The following is a 24,970-nucleotide window of genomic DNA, read 5'->3' on the forward strand; positions in this document are numbered from 1 at the left end:
TAGGTCTTTTTTCCTTCTCATTGCAGGGTCAGTATCACCATCTTCAACATTTCACAGCACAGGCTTCAAATAGAAACTGGCAGTTTTTGGAGTGAAGCGGAAACCAAGAATGTTTTGCTGAAATAAATATTTCATGAAGTATGAAATGTGAAAAAGGCAATATTTGTGTGGTGTGTGTGTGTGTGTGTGTGTGTGTGTGTGTGTGTGTACAGTGCTTTGGGTCATTATGATAATTTAAGGCTGCGGCAAAGTTATTATTTTCTGCTGAAGTGCAGATTCAGACACGCTGGAACACCAGAATGAGATGTAATATGAAGGCATCTTCTTTCATTACATTCTCAATATGAATAGGAATGCATATGTTCAGCCATGATGGAAGTTTGACTGTAACAACCCAGTAATTTTCTTCAGTTTGCTTGCATCCGGAGGAAACCCAAAAGACAATCAAACCCAAACCAAGACCCCAACATCTTTCCTATTTCAGTCATTATACTGTGTAACCAAGTATACATTTCTGTGTCAGTCTCATGACCAAATATAAATATCTGTGAAAACCCTCCATACACATACATACAAATATGCATACACACTAATTAGCTGAAGTTATAACTCTGCCATATACCACTGTCCTGTAAAGCACTTCCTTCTCAGCCATGGTAGCAGCATGGCTTTGGGGATGCTGATGTCAATCTCTTTGTTCAACTCTTTGGTCCAGAATAAAATTATCTTAATAGCTGGATGGTCTGTAGGAAATTTGGTAAAGAAGTGGTGAAACCCCAGTGACTTTGGTGACTTATTTAACAAGATACCTCTAAACTTAATGAATACATTCTTGGCAGATTCAGCTGCTAGCATTGCATGCCAAAATACTGTCTTTGCTTACACCAAGCATTTTAACAAGCTTACTGTGAGCATATTGACAGAGGTACATGTTGTGCTAAGCCATATAAACACGGAGCAAAGCCTGAGAGGTTGAGTTTGATAAGTTTTGATAAGTGAGTGAGTGTATTCAACAACATGGCTGAAGCTGGCTCACCATAAAATTGACACTTTTTGCTCAACCTGCCTCATCCCTACCCATCATGTTTTGGCAACCTGGGCTAAAACCCTAGGTGTTTTTATAAGGATGCCAGGGGCAGTCCTTTTTGCATCTTGTTGCATCTTGATGCAAAAAGATTACTGGTAAATTACATGAGTGGACTCATGTCACTAAGAAGGCTTGTGGTTCGGATTAGGCAACAGAACTATTTGGTTGGGGTTAGGAAAACGTGGTAGAAGTTAGTCATGTCAGATGAATAATGTCAATAACTACTTTTGTGACTAAAAGTTGACTAACTACTCAAGCTGACATGAAAAAATAACTCACCGTTGACTTTCACTTTCACATAGGACACCAACCTTCGTCTCCTGGGTCGAAGCCCTGGCCTTGTTGGACCCATCCACTTATGGCATGTCCCTGGTATAGCTACGTATTTTGATGCCTTAGGAGTGAGACCAGACTGTTTTGCTCAGATTTCTCTTCCAAGAATAGCAGCAGAATACATACTGTGTTCAATTGCCCAAAAGCTGACTTCCTGTATGTTCATATTTACCTGACAAGGAGCTCTAGTGGCTGTGTGAATTATTATTCTGTATGTCAGGATTAAACTCAGATGAAGCATGACATCATACTGCTGCAAAACATTGTAGGAGATGGTTGGGATAGATAGGTTTACAGACTGGGCTTTGACATGGGACACCACACATCTGGTTTCCCACCAACAGTCAACATGGGTTTCTTTAAACATAACAATAATCATTGTCGACCCAGAATCAAGTAGATCTTCTTTGACGACCATGAAAATTATTTCTTAACCTTACTGGATTTCTTATGCTTTTCCTCATTTTCTGTCATATAAGGTTACAATATTAGATGTTCTTATTAAATGTGACCAAACTTTTAAATAATTAGGTAGATTTATGTCAGTGTAATCCCTTTGAAAAAAACATGGCAGAAAAAAACCTCAGGCTTCAGACCATTCTAAATACTCTGTTTTTAATCTTTCTTTTTTTGGTTGTTGTTTTTTTTTTCTGTTTTTGAGACAAGCTGATGTCAGCTTGTGTAGGATTTCCTTATATGGTCATCTGCAGCTACAGACACACTTCTGCAAATATTAACACTAGCAGTTTACACTTGTAGTAACTATTACATCTCCTACACACTGCTACATCTAGCAACATGTTAATGTGTTGCTGCTAATGTGTGTGATGTTTTTAATTCACATTTTTAAATCAGATTCCTACTGGAACATGGCAGGTTGTGTTTAGAAGCTTTTATCTGTAATATTTCAAGGTAGAAAGTGTAACTGTTAAAGTCATTCCTCAGCTGCAGTGACAGTTCAGAGATGCAGAAGACCCTGGGAACATGGACCACTCAGAGAAGACTGGGCTTTTTCCGAATGGGGCTTAAAGAGACAGGCACCAAAATAGTGCATTTCCAAAAGGCTCTCATCCCAAGTCGTCACATTTCATCGCTCTGTCAGTGGACTTACGGGTCTACATATAACGCTCTCAGTATCCTTCTGTGTCTGCTGTTGGCATGCTGGGATGCTGCTACGGATGCCGGGATGTCAACAAAAGCCCATGCTTAGGATTAGGCAAAAAAAAAAGGCACATTGTTAGTTGCAGAAAAAACATCATCACGTTCAGACAGAAGGCAAACACCAGACTCCTGAATGAAAGTCTCGGGTTTGTTGGATTTGTTCGACAATGTTACTGGCAGCATTTCAACCTGACACCATCCAGCGGCATATTATGTGCACGTAACAGGTTCCATCTTTCAGTGTTCTCATCTGATGCCAACTGTCCACGTATCATGCTGCAGCAGCAAGTGCCGTCCAGCGGAGTATCATAACACCGTGAACGTTTCTGTTGGGCCACGTTCTCAACTGATGCCACCCGGTGGCGTATCACAGCTCTGGAGGGTGGCTTTTGGTGTCAGAATCTTACACTGAAATCACTGCGAAAGGCAGTGAACAGACTGGCATTTCAAACAGAGGGTGAATACAGGTGATCCAGCACAGACAGGGGTGACAGATCAGATAACACTCATATTAAATATTTTCATGGCATGTCGTTTGTATCGTTTTTGGAAGGCACTGACAAAGATGTCTTCCTGATAATATGGGCATCAGATCATGTATCATATCAGATGTATTTTTGGAAGGAAATGATGAACTTTTGTTTTGTTTTGTTTTTAGGCCCTGCCATAGTGGCAAGAATCACAAGGTTTAACATCAGTCCAATAGTTCTGTTTTCTTGTACGTAATGAGCATTATAGCCTCACATAGTAGAGGTTTTTAGTTCCACTTCCTATACATTATGCACATATAATGAACACTGATGATGAGCTCTAGCTGCTGAATAGATTCCTCAGACTTAGGTTTATGTCATGTGGTTAGTGCATACTGTGTGTGTGTGTGTGTGTGCGTGCGTGTGTGTGTGTGAGACTGAGAGCCTTGAGGAGAAAATACACTGGAGAATCTGGAATACACACACATGCATACAAGAACATGTGAGTATAAATACACACACCCCAAAGGGATCTCTGCCAGCGTGTGATTAGATACGCATCTTTTCAAGCAATCTGGAGCAAGCAGCAGGATCCTGGCAAATAATATTAGTTCTGCATAATTCTCATTTTGTTAAAGCTCTTGCATCTTATTTTTGGATTCTGTTTCCATTCATAAGAGCTGGATGCTGCCGTGCATTTGTGGATATATTTGTGCGTACATTTGGGCGTCTCTGTTAGAGTGTGATCTGAGCATACCTCGGGGACTGTGTGTTGTAGTGATGGAGAAAGTGGCTAATTTCAGCACATCATGACTCATGATGTCAAACAAGTATAAGAAAATGAGAATTTCACCCCCAAAATAGCCTCATCAAATTGATTTCCCTTGCTATCTTTCTTCTGAGTCTTTTCATCTAATAATCAAAAACAGTTTCCTGTCCTTGGAAGCGCAAAGAGCACAAAAACATGAGCTTTTATCTTAGCTGCCACATTTTTTTTTTTCCATAGTCATTTTTATGAATTTTATGTCAACCCTGTAAAAAATTCAAACCAAGTAAGACTTTGATCTGTGCATGAACTTGAAGAATTTTGCTATTCTTGAAAGGATTTTAAAAAAGCAATATATAACACACCCAAGTGGGCTCTGATGAATGTTTAATATGAGCACTCTCTAATGGTGCATTAACTATATAGAGGAGAGTATGAGTCCCTGCAGCATGACCACTCTGCAGAACCAAGGCAGTGTTGGCTACAGTAAACACCTACTGCATGACTGTACAGCATTGCCTAAATGTGAAAACAGGCTTCCATTTGAATAAATCTGAGCTGCATTTGATGCTGGCAGTAACAAGTGATTCATGCTGAAGAATAAATTCACTGTAATTTTTCCCTGGGGACTTACATTGTCACTCACTGGTGATTTAATAATGACATAATATATTTTTATCTCATGGGTATCAATATTGCACTTCTGTATTCCTATAGAGCTGCCATAGAAATATAGATTATAGAGACTGCTTATGCACAGGGCCCAGTATTTGGTGCGATGCCCCTGGTCAGAACATTTATTTCTGTGCCTGTTTGTACACTCACCTCCTGCCTTTTAGTGTAGAAATGTGAGTTGTTGTTGTTGTTGCGCTTGGCTGGTCGCAAATAGAACCAGAAACCTAGGCACTTTATTTGAATTATTGATAAGCAAAGAAATTATTAATATTTCACAAAAAAGAAACAATAAATGAACCGCAAATAATTGTGAAAAAGTCACTAATTTGAGCTTTGATAGTCTGACCTTCAGCACTGAATCTAGGGCAAATGATTCCCGCTTTATGAATTAATAAAAAATCCTATTTAATTAGCACAAACCCCCTTTTTGCCCATCGCGCGATAACACTCGCAGGGTGCGCGCTCAGTCACGCACTCGCACGTGCACGCGCGCTCGTGCCTCCAGTCTCCCTGCCAAAGCTCTATAGTCGCGTTGTCCCGCACAGCACGAGCAAACGATTGTCGTTTTCAGCACGGGACAGATCCTGCACCCTCTCGCTGCAATATGGCGACAGAGGTAAGAAATTCACCTACTCCGCTGCCTTTTTTGTAATATTTTATGAACAAAACCCGGAAAATTATTCTCTTCTTCGGTTTTTTTTTTTTTTTGTAAGAAATGCAGGTTGAGAACTGCAGTCTTGGAAACTGAATGTCTTGCTTCTCGTGCCTCCGATTTCTGTTTATCGTGGTTTGTGTTGCCTTAATTTAATCAAATCAGCCGGCTAGACGTGGCTCAGTGTGAATGTGAAGTCGAGTATAGAGAGGCATGTCACGTAAAGAGAATATTTTTCATTCGGGGGCTTACTTCCATCACACTTTGTGAGCTCTGTAATCACACTCAGACATCCTCAGAGTTTTCTTTTCATTTTCTTTTACCATACATAGTGTTTTTTGTTTGTTTGTTTTTTGTTTTTGGTTGTTTTTTTTTTTACATTTATTGTCTGGTAAGAAAACAAAATGTCAGTCGTGTAGAGAATATCCAGTCAAAGCTGAGGAGCCTGATGTGAGTGTTGGTGATGATGATGGAGCAGTCAGCACCATGGACAGGGACAGTCTCTCTCTGTCATACTTTTAAATTAGCTTGACATTGCTTTACTCTTCAAATGAGCTACAGATTGAATCAGCATTCCATACCCGGGCTCTCTTCATGCCTGTAATCAACACAGTCAACACGATTGGCAGATCTATACATCAAGAGTATGAAGCGAGCCCATCACGGACTGTATTGTTCTGGCAGTGTCACATAAGTAGTTACTCCACAAACAGCATCAACAGTGTTTGCTGGAGTATTTTTAGCCCTAGTGATGCCTGGAAGCTCTCAGGGCAGCAGCACATCTCCCCCTCTCCCCCCTTTCTGTCCTTGGTGATGTCACCATAATGCTGAAGACATAGCTGCCTTAGTTATCATAATAATGATCCCACTAGAGGAGACAGGTATTACTTTGCAAGTTTGAGCCAGCATATTATCATGCAAGCAATGTTTGCTTGTGTGTGTTAATTTGGGTGCTACATACACCTTAAACTATCCAAATTATGAGTGAGTGAAGTTGTATTTCAAGCCTAATGGTGCTGCAGGTAAAGTTGCAGTGGACAGTAAGTTGGACAGGATTCTTGATTATGTTTAGTTTTTTTTTTTTCCGTCTGAGTCTGCAAGATATTGGCAGAGTGGCCCTGATTTCCTCTGGTGGTCTGCCAGTATCCCTGTCCAAGCCCCATCAATTACACACACACAAACACACACACACATGTGCACGCAAACACATCCAGTGTGTGCAAACCAGGACAGATTTTATGTCCAAGGTCCATCAATTATCCATGGCATATTTAATGCAAACAGGCTGCTGCAGTTTGTAACCATCAGTGTTCGGAGTTTGAGATGAGCAGCACAGTTTACTTCCTCTCTGTGCTTTTATCCACCTGCCTCTCTCTCTGTCTCATATTATATTAGAACTCATTCTGTGACATTTATTGTATGCCAAGTCAGCAAATGACTACGTACGTTAAGTGACTGAGTAACACACTGCAGACTGTTTGTGCTGCATGGACTGTCTCTGGATCCATTAAGTCCACTACTGCCAGATCCTCCTCTCAGTCTGTAGGCTAGCCCTGGCTCCAGTATTACACTGTTGACGAATAATGTGTGGAAGCACAGTAATCATCTCAGATGCTGGCAAAGGCTCAGCTCTTTACTGAAACAATGCTCCACCTGCATCCAAAAGAGATTTCCTCTTCCAGCTTTGGCCCTATGCAGTCGCTGATCTTCCACCTAGATGTCATGGAAATTTGACTATTTTGTCAACACTGTACAAACTTAAATGATTTATAGACCTCTGGCGAGCTCAGCTTGGCAACAAACATGAAAAAATGCAGCTCCCAATGGCAGAAAACCCGCTATATTATGAGGAGATGAAAAGAAGCTGAAAGTAAGAAAAATGCTGAAAGAGCTTTGAGACGAGAATGAAACTCCTGAGTGTATTTACTGTGCGTGCTGTAATTGTGTGTGTCCTTTGCAATGTCTGCCCACTGGCAGCACTCACACGGGCTGTCGCTATGTGTTCCTTGAGTCGGGGTGACTAAACTATGAAGCATGTCAAGGCAATGAGAGTAACACACACTCACAGATTCAAGCTGGAGGAAATAGAAGGAGTGTATCAGAGTAGGAAAAGAAAATATGTTCAAAGTGGTGTTTTCTTTTTCATTTTAGGGACATCCTTGGTAACGAGATGCATCATGTGTCATCTTTTACTTCTGGTTTAATTTGACATAGGTCTTTTTTGATCTTTACCTTTCATTTTTTTGGTCAGCCAGGGACTATTTCCTTTCATAAAATATAAAATGCATAATTTTTCATACTTTGCTGTTTTGTTCCTTTATTTATGTCTTTTGTTTGTTTTAATGAGCTTCCTAACTGGTGAATATCCACCTTTAAGTTATTTTCACTGTTTTTATTTAACTTGTGTTTAATCATTATGCAAACAGATATAAACCAAACCAAAAGTAACACATATGTGGGTGGAAGGAGAAATCAGATGGTGCTGCATGATGCAGAGCTTCTTAATAGAGTCTTGTGTGATCCGTATGACATTTTAACTTTGCTGTCTGCTTGTGTACTATATTTAGACACAGTAATAGACTGAATTTGAACCCTGATCTCCCACGCAGGAAAGTAAACATCAGCACTCTGCCAACAGAAAACATTTATCTTAAGGGCTTAAATGGACACAGACACGACCCCTCTGCCAGAAACATCAACACCATGTGACTGAAGAAATATTTTATTATGTCCTTTAGTATCAAAGTAGGATAACTGTTGGAGGACTTTGGTGATTGTAAATAACTTGTAACAACGTACAAGCTTCCTGGTTAATTAGGGAGAAGTTGGCTGACCTAAAAGGAATTCACCCAAAGGGATCGTTTGGATTTTAATTACCCATCCCATGTTATGTTGAATTTGTTAAGATTTTTTTTTGTCTTGCATGCTTCCACAGTGAACATAGAAACCAAAAACTGCGAAAACATTTGATGAATTGGAGCAAAAAGGGGCTGCATTTAACAACAGCAGAACTATATGAAAACATCTGTTTACCTATTTCACAAAACCTGTGAAGTATTAGCCCAGTTTCATTTATCCAGTGGTATGCTCAGCACTTCCCAAACACATTCAACAGACTAGACTAAAACATGAACAAGTATCTGGCCTAAGTAAAAGCGTGCATCTGAACGCTGCTCAAAGGAATACGCAAGCAGAGTTCAAACGCACGTCCTTGTCCAGGCGCACTACTTTTATTTAAATTCTTTGTTCATTGTGGAGGCATGCAAGAAAAACAAAAAAATCTTCTAAAAATTTAACGTAACATGGGTTTGATATTAATAGATATATAAATGATCCTTTTGTGGATGAAGTATTCCTTTAAGCAACAGAAAAATATATATTTGAAGTTTTATTTCAAGTTCCATGTTGATTTAGTTACTGCTGCTACAGTTCGGCCCACATCTACTCACCACACAATGACAACACAACATGAAATGATGCAGAATAAATTAACTGGCACAACATTTTTTAAGAAGCATCAGTTTCAACATTCAACCACGACATCCCCATTAGACCAATCACTTTAAAAATCTGGAACACGAGTTTCCAAGTTCATTAAAATCAAGGGAGTGGTGGGAGAAATGTCCTCTAAGATCCTATGTTTGGACAAATAAATGGACTCAGTGTTTGACAGGCTGCCTCAGAGACACATGACTCCTGCCTGCTTTGCTCAGCTGCGAGCTACATGCAGCACAGAGATGTAAGACAGAGGTCAGTAGGTCACCAACAAGCCAAAACACACCGTGATGTCCCACTGGCCTGAATGCAGTGCATGTGACGGTGAATGGCAAGCTGGCGAGGTTTCACCCTCTTTTAGCTGGACTTCTGTCAACTAAAATGTCTGCATCCTTTTTTTCCTCTGCCTCTCTTTCCCCAGCACTTTCTTTTAATACTTTATTATTTTCCTTTCCTCAGATCTTGTCTTATCTAATTTATTTCCCTCTTTTGTTCCTTACTTATTTCCATATTTCCTCCTTTCGTCCAGTACTATTAATCTCTTTTTTCCATCCTGCTTTTCTACTTTCCTTCCCTCTTTGTCTTTTTCCTGTCCCCCATTTTCCATCCTTCTTCTCCTCTTCCCTTCCTGTTTTTTTTTTCAAGAAACCTGAAAGTATTAAAACCTTAAAAACTGGACATTTGACGTTTAAATTTGGCAGCAAAACTCCTACGTTGGATCCTTGATTGCTTTTTACTGCCAACATCTGTTTGAAGTAAACAAGTTTAGCCCCTCTGGTCAAATTCTGAATGCAGAACTTCTGCTTTTAAAAGAGTATTTCCCCCTGTGGTATTGCTACTTACACATGTACTTTCATATTATACAGTATGTGCACGTATACATACAATGGCATACACCCACACACATTCTCACTGTGACATCAAAGAATCTGCATGATCTGAATGAATCCACCTCGGCCAGCTGATCCTTACTTGGATAAATGATTCTCAATCGTGTGCTGATAATTGCTTCTATTAATAGAGTGACTTGTTGTTCATCACGATGGCCTGAAGATAGGGAGGAGGAGGAGGAGGGAGGAAGAGAGCGGGGGGCAGTGGTAGAGACGGAGAAGGCAAAAAGAAGGATATTTAAAGCACTGGCAGACAGAAAGATCTAGTGACTGTGAGATGATTTTGGCTTTTGGCTGACAGAAATAGCAGCTTGGATGCTATTCTTGGTTGTGAGTGATATACCCTATATAGAGATGAAAGCCTGGCACTGTACTGTGTCTGCTTACTTGGAAATGACTCTCCCGGGCTCATACATGCAGGTAACCTCATAAACAGAGACTCTGCTTGCTTTCAATTATAACAACATTGCAGCAGCTTGCCAAACTCTGGCTGTGATATCCTTAGATTACAATAGAGTGATTATAAAAAGGCAACAACTGCACAAAGTCTGTGGATTTTATAACATTATTCAAGGCTCTGAAATGAATACATGCATGTATTTATTCCCCTTCTCTCTCCCTCCCTTTATTGTCGTTCTGTATCTCTAATTACCATCCTCTTGAGGAGTAATTTAGATCAGCAGGGGGTAAGTTACACTGGCCCACTTGCTTGGGAAATGACTGTTTGGGTGGAAAACACACCACTCAGCACCAAAGTGCTGTAAAGGGGTGTCTTTCAAAGTGTTCGTTATTGCTGCAATTGGGCCTGTTGACAGTGGAGGAATGCTGTGGGAGCGCTGTCTACACCTGCAAAGCTGTTGACATAGTAACAGAGTACCATTCTCTCACTGTGTAGCCCCATAAACACCTGCACGTAAAAATACAACTCAAAAGTAGCAGGAAATATTAGATAATTTTGTGTACTGAGATCAAGACCGTAGCCATGCAATCAACATGGACCAAATCTGGTCCCCAGCCTCCAGAAAACAATGAAAAACAAATGTCCATATTATTATTATTATTATTATTATTATTATTATTATTATTATTATTATTATTATTATTGTTGTTGTTGTTGTTGTTGTTGTTGTTGTTGTTGTTATTGTTGTTGTTGTTGTTATTACTATTATTGTTATTTACAAAGAATTTTTTTAATTGATTTATTTTATATAATGGCTGTACCACAAAGGCCGTTCAACATACCCTGGCCTAATTTTGACTGAGCTGACTCGACAAACTCTTCTCTGTATCACTGATAAACTGTAGGTTCCTGTGTAAAATAACGTTAAATGGAATTAAACAAAACATAATGGGATGCATATAGTAAGCACTACTGTAACTGCACAACTTTGTTTGGTGACATTTATACAACATTAAGGCGCTGCAATTTAAATAGAATGAATTTGTAATGTTTTCTCTCAGCTCAGAATCTGTGTGGCTCAAATACTGACACTCATTACAGAGTGATTACAGCTGTGAAAGGAGCTTCTCAGCTGATTTCAGATTAAACTGAGAAGATAACCTGCTCCCGACCGGATTATGTTTTCCACATAAATTAGCATGGTGGTCTAGCCAGGTTAAAAGAGAGCAACTGTCTCAGGAAGGAAAACCCTGGCTTTAGACTCTTGCTAAGACACTAATCTTGCTCTGTGGTGCAGTCCTCTGCTATTCTTGTACCTGCATGAATATAAATGTATTCTGGACCACAAATTTAACATGTGTGCTTCTCCCCTGTTGTGTAACTGCTCAGTTTCATAACCTCCAGGAGCTGAGGCACAATGCGTCGCTGGTTACAAAGGTGTTTGTGCAGAGAGACTACAGCGAAGGAACCGTCTGCCGCTTCCAGACCAAGTTCCCCTCAGAGCTCGACAACAGGGTGAGCACAAACACACACTCGCATATACACATCCAGGCAAATCATATATGTTGGCAAAATCCCAGCTCACCTGAAACAACACTCTCCAAAACAAAAAGACTGATGGCTCAGTATATCTTAATAAGATTAAGCACCCTGGATGACAAAGCACGTGTGAATGATGGATATTGGCTTGCGCATTAACTTGAAAGTTCTTGCTCCTTCCATAAATGGAAACAAACTTTTGCAGCATGACCTCTAATATCCTGCAGTTCTAACTCAACAATAGCTGAATAAGATTTATAACTATATTAAAAATATTTTCACACTTCACACTTCCTGTGGGCAGCGAGAGAGAAAGTGCTGTTTATTTGCTCTTTTCATCTTGCTGTATTAGCATCTGTGAATGCTGTTACAGTATGAGTATTACTGTAGATTTGTCCTGCAATTAGCATCTGAAGCAGACAGTTCACACACAGAGCAAGAAAGAAACATAAACACAGAGAGAAACACACAGGGAGTCGGTGCAAAGGGACCATTAGTAAACATCTTCTTAAATCACTACTCTGTAAATGTTCTCCGTCAGATGTTCAAACCACTGCTGTCACACTCATGATTAATTTTTCATTTTAGCCTCAAGTTTATTCTTATTCTTCAACTGAGGTGTGTTGATGAATTATTCGACAAAGTAGGAGTAATTTGGGTTGAGCAGAATGCAGCTGATATTTTTGGCAGGCTGTTTTATAGCCGAACAGCTTGCTGCCACAGTTCTGCCAGAAATCTTTTCACTTTTGCAATCCTTATGGTGTATTCATGCCTTCATATCCCTACCTGGATGTTTTTTTGTGTGTGTGTGTGTGTGTGTGTGTGTGTGTGTGTGTGTGTGGGTGTGGGTGGGTGGGTTTGTAAGTAGATTGAGCGAACCTTACTTGAGGAGACGGTGAAGACCCTGAACTCATATTATGTGGAGGCTGAAAAAATTGGAGGTCAGTCGTACCTGGAAGGATGTCTGGCTTGTGCAACAGCTTATATCGTCTTCCTCTGCATGGAGACACGCTACGAGAAGGTAATACACCTGTGCACACCTAAATGCAAGCACACAAAATGATCACATGTGTATCAGACAGATAATTTACCAATACAAAGAGGTTTTATCTATGCAGCAATGGTTGCTAATTGGGGAATAAACACATTGGATGAGATCATACCTCAAAGGAACAAAATGCTTATTAATTTTTTCTAGAGATTGGCTTGGTTTGGTTACTGAGGTGTGTCTTCATTCTGCAGCTAAACGAGACCTTCTGCAGAAAACTTTATCACTGAGCAAAAGGCAGGGTACAGGTCACAAATCTTTCACACAACTGTGGACAAACAAGCATTCACAATCACATGCATGTATATGAGACAGAAACAGCAACACCTGAAAGAAACTCAGACAGGCCCAAGGAGGACATGCAAATTCTAACACGAAAGGGCCCACAGTGCTGCCACCGTGATAAATATTTCAACATTAAATCATTTAATATTAAATGCATACTATGCAGGAAGTGTTAGTTAGGATTTGTAATCAGCATCGCCTGTGAAAGTGAAAACCAATCCTAGATTCACTCTTGTTAATGGAAGACCTTTGACTGCTGAGTTTTTCGCTAAATTTCCCTAAATCTCCATCCCAAAGATTTATTTACTTCCATATTTGTCCATTTTACGAAAGCTAGCTCTCCCTAAAAAATGTTCCAATGCAGTTGGGATCTCTGAGGACAGAACACACAGTTATTTACACCCATTGACACAGGCCGGCAGAGCGGGAAAAACTGGAGATACGATCTTATTCTTTCTTGCACAGCTGTCCGTTCACTAGTTTTTACAACTGGCTCAAAAGCCCACACCTGTGTGCCGCTGGGCAAGGCATGGCACGTCAACTGTAACATATTTACCTTCAGTGCAACCAAGATGTCCATCTCAAAAGGGGCAGGTGATTAAACCTCCGCATGTCTGTGTTGCAGCTTGTCGCTCTGCAATCACATCCACAGTCACATACGCAGTGATTAATGCTCTTGTGAGTGTGCGCCAGTGTTTTAGATGAGAGTGAAGTGGCGTAAAGTCCCAGCATGCCTCTGTGTTCTGATCTCTGTCACCCACAACATTCATCTCCCCGGTCTTGTTGCGTTTTGTAAACATTTCTTTATCAAAGCAGTACAGAGGCACTGGGAGCTTGACCAAGAAGCACAAAAGGACTTGTTGGTGTGTTGATGCCATACACGAACGTCCTGCTCTGAGGCTCCTTTCATCTCCCTGTCAGCTGGGTGCCGCTCCATTGGGACGCTGAGAAGCTATCAGCCCCACAGGAGAGTTGTTTATTCACTTGTTTAACTTTATCATCTTGGCTGAATGACGTTTACGACTGGCGATGATCAAATATACCCACCCAAGTTGATGCTGTGTGTGCACATATGTGTGTGTGTGTGTTTGAGTGCTGATAAAGAGGCCACACACCAGTGAGCGTGGATCAGTGTGCAGATTCATTGAAGCCCTAGATGCTTACATCTCATTCTATCAAAAGACACTGATTGCTCCCAGCATGTCCGAACAGATCCATGTGCGCAAAAGCATTCATAAAGCTGCCCTCACGCATACTATGTGCCCTCCATCTCCTGCTTTTCCTCGTCTATTATTCATTAGAATGTGCCTGCACATATGGGACTCACTCAGACACATGTATACACACATTTCCCTTTATATTGCACTCTGTGACATAAACAACTTTCATTCTAGCGGAGGAATACAGACTCGTGGCATGCATGTGAAACAGACTGTGACACCTTTGCTTCTTAGGCGATATACACACACTCACAAAGCTTTTCAGGGCTGTCACAGACATGACAGTGCAGCAGCGGCACAGCTTGTATGCTTGACTGTCATATTGTTACGCTGAAGAGGACTGAGCTGCCCTGAGAGCTCGCTAGCAGTGAAAGGATCGGCCTTTTCCCTGGACCACGCTAAACCTATTAGTCAGGCCTCTGTGTGCCTCTTCTCTGTAATGCTTCATTCTCTTTGATGGAGTTCATAACAAAAGACAGCTTGTATTGTGTTTTTGGAGACACTGTCACTTTTCAAAGCCGATTATTGATTGCTTTCTGATTAGGTGTACTTGACATAGATCTGACTGATTTAAAACAGTGCAGTGGAGCAAACCACTGCATTTTGATGGCTTCGTCAATGTTTTTTAACTGAGGAATTTCTTGTTGCTCCCCGATTGTAATATTTTCCAGACGTTTCATTGCAAAAGTCTCTTCTTCTTCTACTTCCAGTGGGAGAAAGAAAGAAGTATTCTTCTGTGGTTTAGTTACCACTAGCAGGGGTCACTATATTAGCAGCTGTGCCCGCAGCTGTAGCAGGCCTTTGACATCCCAGAGGAGTGCTGCTCAGTGTGTTGCTCTGCAGACTCTATTGTTTTAATCTCTCAAGGCTGAGTGCTGCAGTGACCTTTAGTTAACTCACAAAAGAGGAAGTGAATCTGTCATGTTTAATAAATCAGACAGAAAAATGTTACATCCCAATACACAATACTTCAAAAGATAACTGTAGCTTTCAACTCAGGTCAGTTTTTTGTAGTTTTAAATGTCCAGTGAGTAGGATTCAGGGGGATATATTGGCAGATATGGAATATAATAACTATGTTTTCCTTAGTTTATAATCACCTGAAAGTAAGAATCTTTATGTTTTTTTTTTTACTTTAGAATAAACTGTAACTACATGCGGAGCAAGTCGTCTTTCACAGAGATGTTGTTACATATTTGACAAGAACTGACAAATAAAACACCTGCTTTAAAGATGCGGTTTGCAATTCTGGAGCAAGGCAGCTGACATTTGCGTCTTGTTCCCATGTTGTCAAATTAAGAATTCTTTATCAAGAATTACATACTGAACCTTTAATTTGGTTACTAGAAGCAAATGCCAAAGCTTTAAAAAAAAGACTTTTATCTTTAAGTGATACAAATGTGGGTTGTTTTAGTACAGGTTCACAGATGTGCTGAAGATTGTGTCTCCTTTATTAGGAGCTGTGACAGCTCTCTCAGTGTATATGAGGCCCAATGGAGCATGCTTTAGCTGATTGACATGGTTAGGCAGAGTTTCGGAGACGCATGGCACATTCAGCATTGTTGGTGTCCACAGAGGCATAGCTGAGGCTGAATAAGCTGCTCTAATGATGCCACTTTAGCAAATATCTGTCCATTTAGCATCGGCACACATCAGTCAGCAGCCATTTGGTTGCTATCAGCAGCAACATGGGACTACATCAGAGTGCTGAGGCTTTCTTAAACACTCTGCTTGTCTCCAGGGCAAACTGTGTGTGTAGTTGCAAAGCGTAGGAGGATGTGTACAGTCACAGGCATGCTTGTTTGAATTTGTGTGCCAAGGCATGGTCTGAACGTAGCGCTCAGCTTCACTCCGCTGCTGCTCTGTGGTTTTTAGCACATTTGATGCAATACTCACTTGCAAAGCTGAGAAATAAGTCCAGTGCCAATGCAATCCAAATAAACTGTCCACCTCACATTTTCGAGTGTTTCCAAATTGCCCCGACAGTTAACCAAGGCATGACATTTAGCCTGAGAGAGCCATCTTTGGAATTAGGAACTAAAGCTTCCAAATGGAAAACTTCAAAAAGAGAAAAGCTCATGCTCGTCAATTTTGGTAATTCAATTCATACAGCCTTGCTTGACATGAGTGGCTTGGAACTATGTATGAAAATAACTGCCGTACTTAGAGCATAATGGAATTACTTTGAGTTTAGATTATAATGTTCAGGAAAAATAAAGACGGGCAATGACTCGATAGAGTCAGTATCATATGCCGTATGCTAACTATGCGCAGAAGGACTGCAAACTCATTTCTTCCATTTTTCATTTTTTCCACCCAAGACAGCACAGGAGGAGGTTAAAGTTGCTGCAGCCCTGCCCTCACTCAGCCTCTTTTGGGCACATATTATTACATCTAACACAGCATGCACTTCAAAAAATAACATGCAGGGAATAGATCCCTGGTTGGAATGTGTGTTTAGATTATTTTGTGCTAGATCACATGTTCTGCTTTTGTTTTTAGGGTTTCATCATGCCTCCAATGGTTCTAATCAAATCTGGATTATCTCCAAATGTCCTTCTCTAACCCCTCTCCGCCCCCCTGTTTTACTCCAGGTTCTGAAGAAGATATCAGGATACATCCAGGAGCAGAACGAGAAGATCTACGCTCCTAGAGGTCTACTGCTCACAGACCCCATAGAGAGAGGAATGAGGGTTGTATCCTTTGCTCATCTGCTGCTTTATGTGCGTAACAAAAACAGGATAAAGGCCCGAACAAGACAGCCAGACATATAGAAGACTGACAAAAGGTGGCACTAGTTTCGGGGTTGTAGAAATCAGCCTCGAAATCACCAGTTCAAATGACTGGAACTGCTATAAACATCTGGACTGGATAAATGAATAAGTTATACCCCTCTTCCTTATAAATTACCATCAAGGTGCCCTTGAACAAGGCACTTAAACTCCAGCTGCTGCAGAGAAGTCGTCCAGCGGCAAAACTGTCGTTCCCAAGAGTAAATCTTAAACAGAACAGGGCTGAAAAAAGCGTGTGAGCTCCATCAAATGTCCTTTGATAAGAAAAGGTGAAAAAGTAACAGCTTGATGTGATGAATCAGCAGCCTAAGGTGTGAACACACGTGTGACGTTGTGTTTCGTTTGCTAAGGCCTTCTTGTTCTGTTGTATCATTCCAAAATAAGGTGCTTTATCACAGTCTTTTCAAATGTTTCGAGTTCATCACATGGCTCATCACATATTCTGGTACAGTTTTTAGAAGTGGCCAGATGTGTGTCTCTCTGTGTCAGCGGGAGAGATCCCAGTTCAGGTCCTCATGTAGTTAAAAGGCAGCAAGAGAGAGAGAATGTGTCCAGTAGACCATCACACAGGCCTGGCCCCAGACGGGCTCAAAGAACAGGCTCCAAGTCACAGGGCCAACCTATTACCAACACTTATTAGTCAATACACTCCTATACAATATGGTCTGTGTTTGTGAAGGCTGGTTGGAGACCTCATTCTTCCAAATTACAGCACAATATGTGTCTCACTCACATTACTTTGAGATCACCATTTTTAGACACACTTTAGAGTGGGCAAATCCACGCATCTAGTTGGAGCGGTATCTTCACCTCATCACAAGCGCTTTTACACTCTTCCAACTCTTGTCAAGCAAAAACAAGAAGCAGTTATTTTCTGAGCACCTTGGAGATGAGTCAGTCACAGGAGATTGCACTTTTTAGGACTTGAGACTTGATTGACTAAAATTAAAAGCTCCCATCCCTTAGACTTAGACTTCAGATAAATGACTTGAAAGGACTTTTTAAATAATATTTGCAATTTACTAGGTATTGAGAAGTTATGTTTTGTATTTTTAAACATGGTCAGACAATTTCTAGTGCAATTCATGCAAATCTGGCAACCTGCAAGGTGTTACCAGCCTGGCCTCTCCGTCTTAAGTATGCTTGCTCATTGTATGCTTCACTTACATAAGGGACCTGACTTGACATGCTCGATTTTTAATACAGTAACTTGGTCATTGCTTGAGTCTTGAAGATTGAGACTTGAGAGTTCCCTGTGACTCACATGTGTCTTACTCCCACCTCTGGTATCCTATGAGAAAGCAACAGGGACACAGGGAGCAAATACACAAACAGTCAGTTCTTGAGCGTTGTTGTTGAATTTTGAAACTGTTTATACCAGTTTCTGATCCCTCCACTTAGAAAAATCTCATGAATTGTTTGGGTTGTGCACCCCCATGTTAACATGACAACACTCTGGGACCAAAAGTGTAGTGTCAGCAGTCCAAAAGCTTGGCTGGTTTGGGGGATCGTTGACTTGCACTGCTCTAGGATCTGCCAGCCCTTTTTTCAACCCTGTATTTTAATACTCTCTCCTTCATGATGATCCTTGACCTTCTCTTCAGCTAGAGATCAGTGTGTTTGAAGACCGGGGCTCGGGCAGCTCCAGTCCCAGCAGCAGCATGTCGTCGGCAGGCAGCAGCGCTCGGTGACTGGAGGGGCAGCGCCAGGCTTACGGGTACCACCACAGGGGCAGCGGGACTCTTACCAACATCCGCATGCTGAAACATGAGAGCACCAGGTTCTAAGACGAGTGGAGAGCAAAAGGCGAGGAGGTGATCCACAGCATTCACACTCTCCCTGCTGGGGCCTACAACGTACCACCACGAGAACAGGAGCTGTCTTACACAAACATACTGGATAACCGAATAAACACAACAGAACCCACACATAGGCAGTAGACACATGCACAAGCCAAAATCCAGAGTGTCTGTGAGGGAATATCTTTCATTCTCCAACAGTCATCCAAACCAAAATCTTTTGTTCCAGTTCTTTCTTTCACCATTTCTCTCATTCCATCACGTCTGTTCCATGAGTCACACCATCTCTGTTGTATAGCTGATGCAGCGGGCTTACTCTTGATTAGACTGGATGTCAATGCTTGATTGTTTCCAGGGGGGTCACTGTCACTTTGTCTCTCTGCTGACGCATATGCAGTGTAGTCTGATGTCTGTGCAGCAGCTCTGACAACTTAAAGGAGGAAAACTACTAACCTCCTGGGAGACCCAGTGTTCTCCGGTCTTGCTGAATGATTGCATTCATGTCAGGTGGTTGGGGTCAAGCTGCTTTGAATGCTGGCAAATTGGGCCTGCTGTGGGATCGCTCAGTTCTATGCTCTGTTCACATGCATTTGGCTTCAATATCAAACAGCTAACAGAGAGCACCTTGGATTATTTATCCCTCTCATTCACAGCAGTGGATACTAGTGATCCACATCGCAGCTGCAGGTCACACTCCTACATGCACGCACACACACACACACATGCATATCATGTACACAACCCTGCCCAAGTACTCATGCAGACCTTAGCGAGGAGACATGCACGAACATGCATACTGTATATACACATAACTGTGGCTAGTGGCCATGCGTTCCTGCACACAAAATTCTGGCAGACGTGGAGTTGGAGTCAATCCTACAGACAATATTCTCTGTGGTCTCAGCTCATTGGGAACGCAAGCAAACTCAGGCCCTGTAAGACTATGCTTGTTTCCCTGGTAGTGTGTACGTATATCTGGTCTAAGGTCTAAAAATATCTTATATTCAATTTTAAATAAATATAAGCCTTAAAAGTCTTTGAGTAGTGTTAAACATGATAGACAGGAATTCGATCCAGGCACACCAAAACACATTTCAACCACTACTGGCCTTTGTCAGGGTTTTAAAAACAGTTTTTAAAGGCCTGATGAAGACCTTCAGTGGCCGAAAAATGTTGGCTCTTTTAAAGATTTAGCCAATACAATAAAGTCTTTTTAATCTTTCCCTCCTTGTTGATATATTTTTGGAGTTCCTGGATTTCTTTTCTATGTATCCTTTGTTGTACCCTTTGTTTCCCCATGAGCACTCAACATAAGGTTCTGATTTATCTTTTTTTCAAGTGTTAAATATTAATTTCAAAATCTTAATTGCCACAAACACTCTATCTAATTTGATACATCCACCTTTTAATTTATTTTTGTCAAAATGAGTCGAGCTCTTCTGCATCAAAGTGCACATTTCTGATGTTGGAAATCTTAAAACCCACCATTAAACCTAAATTGTGTCTTTATACTTGCACTTACGTGTTTGTAAAACATAGATTAACCTGACTCACTCTAATAACCATATTCCTACATAAAACCGATATCTACACAGAAACACATAAATGCTACTTAAATTCAAGAATACCTGCACTGGTTGAATTGGAAAAAGATTTACCCCCCAAAAGAATTTTAAATTTGGTTAAAAATTATTTTGATAAGGTTTTAGAAAGCATTAAAATGAAGGGGCTGATAATTGTGTGTGTGTGTGTGTGTGTGTGTGTGTGTGTGCCATTAGTCCTTGCCTTACCTAGTGTGAGATGAAAGCTTGCAAATTATGAAGGAAAATGTCAAAAAGCAAGGATTGGTGTCTCAAATGACCAAAATGAAACACACAATGTATGTTAACCACTACCAGTACTACCAGTGTGGATGACAGGGTTGTGTGTGTGTATGTGAGTGTAGGTGTTTGCAGGAGAATCAGCACGCACAGAGCTCAATACCTGAACTTCTATTAGTCTGTTTACACTGCTCATGCAGATGCAGGCTATTTCTAGTTATACAAAATAAAATGTATTTGACATGCACACAACGACATTAAGACACACTGATGTTGATGCAGATGATTTCAGATCAGTGCTGTCTGTCATTTGTCAGTTGTGTATCATCAGAAATATGAAGGATCAGATGTTAGTCATTTTGACAGCTGTAGCTCCCTCTAGGGTCCCACTGAGGAAGTTCTGCACTTCTGTGAGAAAAATCATTGGAAATATTTGAATGTAAGGGCAAAGATAGTAATATTCAACCCTAATAAGCTCCTTAATTTAACAGCTCACACAATGCAGCCTGAGGAGCATGAAACCTGCCTCTCTTTGTGGGAAATTATGCGTCCTGTCTGGCTTGTGCGTGTGTGTGGAGTCTGATGAGACAAAAGATGATCATTATGTAGCAAAAATGTTGATGTCAGGAGACAGCACGCCCACGCAGCGACCTGAAAAAACTTAAGCCCTGTTTCAGCGTCTGCATATTTTTATTTCTGCTCCCACAGTTTCTGTCTTCTTCTTTCCTTTACCATTTTGTTTTCTTTAACCTCGCCTCATAACATGATCTCTGCATCAACCCCAGGAGTGTGGCCCTTTGCCTCTTCATCAGCCACATCGTTAGTTTCAGAGCAAAACCCTCAGCAGAGCCTCTGTATCACAACCAGCCTTGTGTACTTTTACCAGAGCAGTGTCAAGTTGAAGTTAAACTGTTCATGGGCTTCAGTCCAGTGGACAGTTTGATTCCAACTCAACATTTTGAGTGAGACGAACCTGCAAAGATGTTTTCCCACAGCGGTTGAGTTGTGCTCGTGTTCTGCCTCCAGTTCTTTTTGATGCCTTCATGTTTCATCCCAGTGGAATGGATACTCGACCTGGGGCTGATGGACTGACCAATTAAAAACTGACTCAACACTGCCAATAAGCGAAAAAAAGGAGCTCATTGGACAATGTATAAAGAAAAAATGATGAGTGTGTATGAACTGTACAGAAGAAGAACTGTACATGCTTGTCAATGATTATCTATGCTGAGTTTGTCAAGTGTAAAGATGTGGATGGAAGCACCATAATGCTATTTAATTCCAAAACATCACTGTTGCCCAGTATTTATCCCTAAAGACATTTTTGATGTTTTCGATATCCTCTCTAATGTGGGCATCAAGTGACAGAGCAGCTATTAAGCATATCGTCTGTACAGCTGTGAGCTGCTGTGTATTATCATTTGTAAAATGAAGATATTTTTAGTTTTGTCCAAAAAAGAGTTGATAATGTAGCTTATGATATTGTTAGTAATAATAACAATGTCAGTTATTATTGTGGAGGTAAACAGATGGGTGATGATGATGATTCTCAGGGGGAAGTCTGAAATGTGCCATATTTAAAGGGTGGAGTTCTTAAAGGATAAATTCACATTTTTAGTCAAGCTAACAGGTGTAGGGATTGCGTTGTTAGTCGCTCTTCAGACTGAATACAATATATCTCATCAAATATTGGATGGATTGACATGAAATTTGGTTAATATATCCATGGTGCCCAGAGAAAGTGCTTTATCTTGCATTGCTATTTCTCTATCGCAGCTATTCTGTATCCAAGCAACCAAAACGTGATAAAACGCTGCACCTCCAAAGCGCTCTCAAGCACTCCCAGCTAGGTATTACCTGAGAAGCACCTGGCATTTTCACCTGGTAAAAAATCTGCTTTTGTGGACACAGAACCTTACAGTGTTGACCAAACGGTTCAGAGGACTCCCTGAGAGGAGCTGAGCTCCCCTTGGAAACTACATATGTTCAGTGGCTTTATTTCTGTTTGCGTTTACACTGCCAAAAAGATCCACTGTTGCATTTAGGTTCAGTGAAGTCTGGACTTCACTGTCGGTGCATTTGTGCATGTTTTCCTCGTTCTTTTGTTACAAGCTGTTGTTTTGGTCTTAGGTTCTCTGTTGTTCTCACAATGAAACACTTTTCAAAAACTGTGTTTGCCAGTGCTGAATTACCCCATGTGTTTGACCAATCAGTGTACACTTGGGACACTCGTAGTTCCTCTTGTGCTAGGAAAGTACTAACTCTGAAATAAGACATAAAAAAATCCCTCAAAACAGCATTTTACGAACTAATATTCCTACTTCTTGTGGTGTGGATACAATAAAGAGGGTAGTTCTTAGAACCATGAAAAAGTTACTCCGGTTCAAAAGTGTTTTAGTCGTATTTTAACTTCCCCCATGTCATTGAAAGAGCAGAGAAAGTTACAGGAGAAGTGTTTACACAACCTATAACTCTTTCAGTGTCTCTGTTAATGAATAAATTGTGCGCTTGAGTAGTGTATTTAGACAAACTTTGAAAAATTTGAACCTATCCTTTGAAGCTGAGGTGAAAAAGCATCGTGCCATATTGTAATGTGTTATGTAGCTTGTTCCATCAGGAGCAACATCTGTGATTAATGAAGACAACCAAGGGAGTGAAGATTATGATATTAAATGTTTTCTTGTAAAAAGATGTACATTGAGATATAAGAGTACATTATCACGCAGCAGATTAAACCCCATGTCCTTCATCGTCTATTATGCTTACTATCGAGATGACCTCCGTGCCAAAACTTGCCTTTGGAGGAGAATCAAAGATAAAAAACTTGTTGGACAAGTGATGATGTATAGTCCTTATCTGTTTGTAAATTCCCACATGTCCTATATTTATCTTGTACTGTATTTGAGAGTGCAGCAAGTTTGTTCAGACACGTTGAGTCACGAGTACTGTATGTTGTTACAAATGAGAGATTATTCATGGTGCAATATGATGTCTTCCTGAAAATGTATAATGATGATGTGTAAAGTCTTGTTACCAGCCTCTTTAAGATGCTCCGAGTCCTCAGAGAGACTAGAACTGCATTGATGTTTAATGCTGCATGATGTGTGTATAAACAAAGCGAGATGACAAGAAGTGAAATCCCTGATCAACAGAGTCGCTCGGTAGTGCTGCTAAGAGAGAGGAATTTATATCTTATCTTGATGCTATTTATGTGTTTACATCAAAATATTTACATATTAATTCAGATGGATTCATGTATTTTTTTCCCCAAAGCTGATAATTATTCAAAGCCTGCGGAGACGAGTTTCAGCTGTCTCCTAAAGGTGAATAAAGTGTCTGATGAAGTTGATGGAATAAGAGTTATTGTGGCTGCAGACTGTTTGAATCTATCAACGTTTAATTCATGTTGTTGTTTAGAAACTGGATCCATGCCATGTGTCTGCTCTGAGTTCATGTGAGGTAATGCCAAGTCTCTCTCTTACACACATTTCTCAGGATGTCCACAGACGGGAACTCCACAATGAGGCTGAGTCACCTGAGGCCAGGACGTCCAGGTGGTCGGATCTGGAAGGTAAACTCTTCAACGCAATGTTAAACGCTTCATCTGCCTCAGACTTTGGCAGTGGTGAAACCTAGCTAGGTACATTTACTGAAGTACTGCATAGAATTTTGAGGTACTTCAGTACACTTTACTTGAGTATTTCTATTGTATGCTATACTTTTGGTACTACACTATATTTTTGAAACCAATTTTATGGTACTTTTTACTCAACTACATTTATTTTACAATATTAGTTTACTTTGCAAAATCAGGTTCTTACTTCAAGGAAAGGTCCTGCATTCAAAATCTTGCTTCAGTAAAAGAAATTCTGTTACTGGGAAAATACCATCATCCATAGGTCTGCCCAACATATTCATGGGGGGTGTTGCCTTGTGTCTCATCATGACACAGAGAGACAATGTCTCTTCCTCTCCTCTCCTCTAAATAATTATTCCAACAGGTTCTCACCCAAGTCATCACATATTGTCTACACATCATGCTCTAGGTATCCTTTTGCGTCTGCTATTGACATCCAGAGATCCCGCTACTGATGCCAGGATGTCAACAAAAGCACGTGGTTATATTTAGGCAGCAAAAGCACATGCTTAGGATCAGGTTAGGTGTAGAAAGAAAACAAAAATCACATTCATGGTGGTGGTAGTATGCAACCTCAAAAGCAACAGTTGTAATCTGCCAAAAAGCAGAAGACTCAACTATGCACAACTGAAGCGGGAAGTATGTAGACATTCAACCACAAATTGATGCAGAAAAGGGCACAAATTGGTGTATCAAAATCCACCAGAATGCAGGAAATGAAGTGTTTGGAATTTGCTTTTTCCAGGGGGGTGAATGCCCAGACCTTTGGCTTGACGTGCATGTAGTTGAAATACCATCTCTATGTCAGTGTCAACAAAAACTGACTTTATAATATTCCTGTACTGTATGTAGAATTTGTGGCAGATTTGTTGTATTGGACTGCATTAAATTTGACAACTGT

At 40.7% G+C, this 24,970-nt stretch overlaps 1 protein-coding gene across 1 annotated transcript; it reads left to right on the plus strand.

The window, feature by feature from the left end:
* The first annotated feature begins 4,979 nt into the window (after window positions 1-4,979).
* golga7bb (golgin A7 family, member Bb) lies at window positions 4,980-23,781 on the plus strand. Its single transcript, XM_042502595.2, has 5 exons — window positions 4,980-5,108; window positions 11,319-11,444; window positions 12,337-12,489; window positions 16,616-16,717; window positions 18,418-23,781. The coding sequence occupies exons 1-5, from the start codon at window positions 5,097-5,099 to the stop codon at window positions 18,502-18,504; spliced, it is 480 nt and encodes a 159-aa protein (XP_042358529.2). The 5' UTR covers window positions 4,980-5,096; the 3' UTR covers window positions 18,505-23,781.
* Window positions 23,782-24,970: the final 1,189 nt, after the last annotated feature.

Source organism: Plectropomus leopardus, chromosome 13, assembly GCF_026936395.1.
Source record: "Plectropomus leopardus strain MGB_pleo_1.0 chromosome 13, ASM2693639v1, whole genome shotgun sequence".
In the NCBI taxonomy this organism is placed as follows: Eukaryota; Metazoa; Chordata; class Actinopteri; order Perciformes; family Serranidae; genus Plectropomus; species Plectropomus leopardus.